The following is a 5,404-nucleotide window of genomic DNA, read 5'->3' on the forward strand; positions in this document are numbered from 1 at the left end:
CTATTTTATAATATATTTAATTTTAAAAAACAAAGAAAAGAAAGGAGTGAGAACAATATCCAAAAAAAAATACAATAATTCAAAAGAATATACAGAATTATTTATAATCAGTATTATATATATATATATATATACAGATCATATATTAGATTTTTATGATATAATAAAATTTGAATTATACTTGTAGTGACTAGTCAGGATAAATGAGCATCATCATAATATCAACCAATAAAAGGATATTTCACCTTAACCAACAATAGGATATTTCACCTTCTTTTCTTACTCATTTAAATCCCCAAGGTCAAACTTCCAGCTACAAATAATTCAAACTTCATCTTCTATGGCCATAGAACAATATTTATCTTCATAAATACGTGAAGAAATAACAACAAAACGAGTCCAATATATCACAACTATAACATAGTTGATTATAAATATATTTACAATAAATATATCTATGTAAAAAGAATATATTAAGAATACAAATGATATAAATAAAAATGAAAATCATTATAAAATAATTAAACAATATAAAAGATGAACACCTTAATAATTATTATGGATAAAAATAATCATAAGTTAAGCAAATAAATGAGGTTAGGGACACCCCACTGAATAAATACACATAAAAAAATAACATAAATATATAGATATAGTAATATATAAAATTTTAAAGAGATAAGATTTTCCTCCCCCTTACCTTGAAATGTAGATTTATCAAGAAGTGGTTGTGTAAAAAGAATTTCTTACTTCGCTCACTGTCTCTCTTTCTTTCTTCTCCTTTTTTCTCTCTCTTCACTTACGTCTCTCTGTTGCTTCTATTACCGTCAGTCTTTGATGTCTCCAATTTTACCACAATTGAACCTATTTATAGCATTCTAAGTAATGATTACATAGTTAATATGTAATGGTAAAATTAATACAAGTTCGTTCAATTATACCTCCCTTGGTACCTATAGTTACAATTAGATAATATCATAATTGATTTGAATTCCGCGGGATAAGGTGCTGAGTTGCGAGGCTTATCCCTGCACTTCTTATCCGTGCATTTATTGCATTGGATTTTATTTTTTTTTAATTAAGAAAAAATTTTGCCAAGAAAAGAAAAAAATGGTGATCCGCATATATATACATACATATATATATATATATATATTTATACTTATCTTTATATAATAATTCAAATGTTTATTAGAAAAATAAAAATTAAATTTACCAAATATATATATGTATATATATTGTAATAATTTATAATTAAAATATTATTCTAAAATAATACATCATAAACAAGATTTTTGAATCTTAACTAAATATTACCTATTTTTATTTTAATTTCTGAAAATTTTGACAATAAAATTTTAATGTATTAAAATTATAAAATATCATGCTTTAAAAAAATTGATTACTATTTTAATAATAATATAATAATATTATATTTAAATTTTAGGATGTTACACAAAATATGTCTTTACTAAAATAAATTTTATTTTCTTCATGTTTATGAGGGATTGTTGACGAAACTTTTCCCTCGCTAAAGCAAATTCACTATTCTTGACTTTTTGCAAAGAATTAGTGAAGAAATTTATCTCTTGTTAATTATTTGCAAATGTTTAACGACAAAATTTGTATTTCTCACAAATCTTTAACTAACTAGCTTGAACTTATAATGAAAGAAGTTTTCACTCGCTAATTAGCAATTTTATTTTTTTGTAGTGAACCACTAAAACCTTGTTAGGATTGAAAAATTCTTTATTGAGGTTTTTTGCTTTTTTTAAATTTTAAACTCTAGCAAATGTATAGTTATGTTTGTATGTAGACTAGTCAGTTTCCAACTTTTCATAATTTGTCTTCGATTATTATTTTCTGATAGATTATCCGTTGGTCATTATCATGACTACTGATAGATTAAAATTTACTAATGGATTATTTTTTTCTGATGACCATATTTTTCATCATTAAGTTTTATTTTTTTTTGACAGATTTACATGGTTACAAATTTTGACCATCAATATATAGTCCCACTTTTTCTTATAGTGCTTGAGACAATTTCTAATACAAAATCAAAAGTAGAACTGGTGAAATGAATAAATAGATGAAATATATGAGCACTTTGATAATATGCATGCATGAAATGTATTGTCCAAAAATAAAGCACAAATAATTGAGTTCTTTTTAATTATAAAAATAGTTTATACAATGTTTTAATAGCCACCTTAATATTATTGACAAACATATTTGTATTATTATCTTATCTTTAATAACTCATAAGTAACTGCAGTTACATTAACTTGTAATAATAACTACCTATTCCATTAATGTGAACATTGATCTTAATCTTTAACTCTTATCACTCACTCAGTACTTAGCTTGCTAAAGGATGTCAAAAGATTGGAGACTAAAAGTAGTTCGATATACTCAATCCAATTGAAGGAAAAATGCCTTGCATTTTGATAAGAACAAAATCATACCCCGATAGATATTGATTCAAACAATATAGTCTTGAACCATATTAGTAATTTCCACCTAAGCACCAATTATGTAAACGAAATCTTTCACTAATGCAATGAGTTGTTTTACTTTGGATGGCTCAAAAATTTCTACCCCATGGAACCCTTCTTCTTCAAAGTCCTTCACTACTTGCACCCCTTTTTCCTCCATCAACAGTGCTATCTCTTTCTCACGATCCACGAGTGGATCTCCACCATTTCCACTCACCAATACCCTCCACCCAAGCTCCTTCATTTTATCAAATTTCTCAACCCCATTCCCTGACCTTAGATTGCAATATTCATGGTCACGATCAGCACCAATTGGCAGTGCCAACTCCCACATCAAATCAGAAACACACAATGGAATAACTGGGTTATTCTCAAGCATTACCTCTGATTCAGTCCTCTGCATCCCACCAAAATATGGTTGACGCAATATCAATCCTTGGATCTTTAGTGGCTCAAGATCACTCACCTCCTCAATTGCACGTAGACCTAGAAACAAAAAAATATTATGACTCAACATTCATTGCTTCCTTTAAAATTATTTTTCTTGACATGTTTGAATATTTTATCTTTTTCTTTTGAAAATGTTAAATGAAAAAAGTATAAATTATAAAATATTGTTTAATATTAATTTCATATTATATCTATAGGGGCTTAAGATCGTTACACGTATTAAAGAACATTTCATAAATATAAAATATTAGTATATTTAAAGTAAAAAATATATTTTTTTAATTATTCTAATAATCATTAAAGAAAAATATAAGAAAAAGTATATATTAATTGAATTTGTAAAACATCAGTAATTTAAAAAAAATAATAAAACAAAAATATAATCTTGAACATGTTTTCAGTCTTCGGGACGAGTTTTGATTTGGATTATATATATATATATATATATATATATATATATATATATATATATATATTCTCCTTTAAATGTAAAATTAATATTTCTTAAGCTTAACAATTATTTATTTTAAGGTAAAAAATAATATTTATTTTACACATCTAATATCTTTTAAAAAAAAAATATCACAGTGACAATAAACCATAGATACTATATAATAAGTGCTACTTAATAATCACTTAACTTTTGTTAAACATCTAAACAATTAACAAATGTTATGTAATAACAAAAAAAAATTATAGTTTTACTTGAAATGAAAGAAAATTTGTTTTTTAAGAATTAAAGTTAATATTAAAACTCATTTATTTTATAGCAAATAAAAATATATTTAAATTATATAAAAGAAAAAGTATGATTAAAGAGAATACTTTTTTACACCAATTATTTTTAGTCTTCATTTTTAATAAAACAATTTTATCTTCCAAAACTTGTTTAAAAAATAACTCCATTCATTTCTACTAATTTTTTGTTTTCATGTTTTAATATCTTCTTCTTCTCTCACTATAATGCATTAATCAGTACTCTCAAAGGTTTTTTAACTTATTTATTTATTTTTTGATTTTTAGGAAATGCATAGAAAATTAAAAAACATAAAAACGATTCAACATTTTCACACAAACCTGCATGATAAGCGATGGTGGCCCCAGCGCTACTCCCCATAAGATAACACTTTGAATAGTCCACATATCGCGTCAACCACTCTTCGTCGCTCCTTCCGATCCACCGCAGCGCCTCCACGCCGTCCTCGTACGCCGCCGGGAGACGGTGCTCCGGCGCGAGGCGGTAGTCGACGGAGGCCACAACGGCCTCTGCGGTGTTGGCCAGTTCGACGCAGAAATCATGGAACATGGACGTGGCCGCACTCAGCAGCACGAAGCCGCTACCGTGAAAGAAAACAATCAGAGGAAGCTTCTTGGAAGAGGATAATGCAACTCGGGGTAGGAATAAGCGAAGCCAGGTGTTGTTTCTTTGGTTTAGGGTTAGGTCTTTCGTCAGAACTGGAATGGGAAGAGTGGGGTCCGAAGAGGGTTCGGTGCGCGGAACGGCGTCGTTTAAACGCGTTAAGGTGCCGTCGGGGTTGCGGAGGAACTGTAGGTACTGGTAGGGGTCAACGGCTTCATTTGACATGGTGAAATTCATGGGGGGAGATATAACTTGTTTTGGTTTATTGTGCACAAAGTCTTGGGTGCTGTGATATATATATATAGAGATATAGAGAATTTCTTCGGTACATTCAATTATCGAGAAATTTTGGTATGATGTGTTGTATGTACTTGTTAAAATCTACGTTAATTTTAAATATTTATTTAAAATTCACGCGTCAGTTTTAATTCTTTACAGTTAAAGTTTATGTTTTTTTTTATTTTTTTCTGTAACTTTTTCGCTTCTTTCTCGGTTGTTCTCGTTTCCTGCTTTTTCCCTTTTTTTTTTTTTTTTTTTTGATTTTGGTTTTGGTTTTTTTTTTTTTTTCTGTTACTGTCTCACGCTAGATTCAATTTTGAGAGTTCAAGGAGCGGGCGGGTCTAAGGGAAAAACCAATAGATCCGTTAAGGCCACTCCTTAAACAGGACTTTCGGTCAGTTAAAAAACCATAGGTAGGTATGCGTGATATAATCAAAAAGAGAAGACCCTTAAATCTACTTGAATGGATCTTGGCAAGGCGGATCGAAAATCATTAATGCAAGAATAAAGACCCTTAAACATACACTTATTTGATATATAAGATTATTATTTTGGAGTTTTATTTTTAAATACTTAAACAATTTAAATTTGTACCTTGAACTCACATGTATGTATAGCCACCAATAATATATATATATATATATATATTTTTTTTTTTGAATCATACGAAAATTAAATAAGATTTTGAATCTGAGTATAAATGGAATAAACATAGTTTATAAGGAAGATTATACTAAAAGCGACAATATATTTCGAAAGAGAAATAAAATTAGTTATTGATAAAACTATATATATTTCGTACTAATAATCTGACATT

At 28.0% G+C, this 5,404-nt stretch overlaps 1 protein-coding gene across 1 annotated transcript; it reads right to left on the bottom strand.

Moving 5' to 3' along the window:
- Window positions 1-2,388: 2,388 nt before the first annotated feature.
- Window positions 2,389-4,620, bottom strand: LOC109792939 (carboxylesterase 1). The gene is made up of 2 exons (XM_020352387.2): window positions 4,026-4,620; window positions 2,389-2,984 (listed from the first exon to the last, which is right to left on the bottom strand). The coding sequence occupies exons 1-2, from the start codon at window positions 4,543-4,545 to the stop codon at window positions 2,524-2,526; spliced, it is 981 nt and encodes a 326-aa protein (XP_020207976.1). The 5' UTR covers window positions 4,546-4,620; the 3' UTR covers window positions 2,389-2,523.
- Between the last annotated feature and the right edge of the window lie 784 nt (window positions 4,621-5,404).

This window comes from Cajanus cajan, chromosome 1 (assembly GCF_000230855.2).
Source record: "Cajanus cajan strain Asha chromosome 1, NIPB_CcT2T_4, whole genome shotgun sequence".
In the NCBI taxonomy this organism is placed as follows: Eukaryota; Viridiplantae; Streptophyta; class Magnoliopsida; order Fabales; family Fabaceae; genus Cajanus; species Cajanus cajan.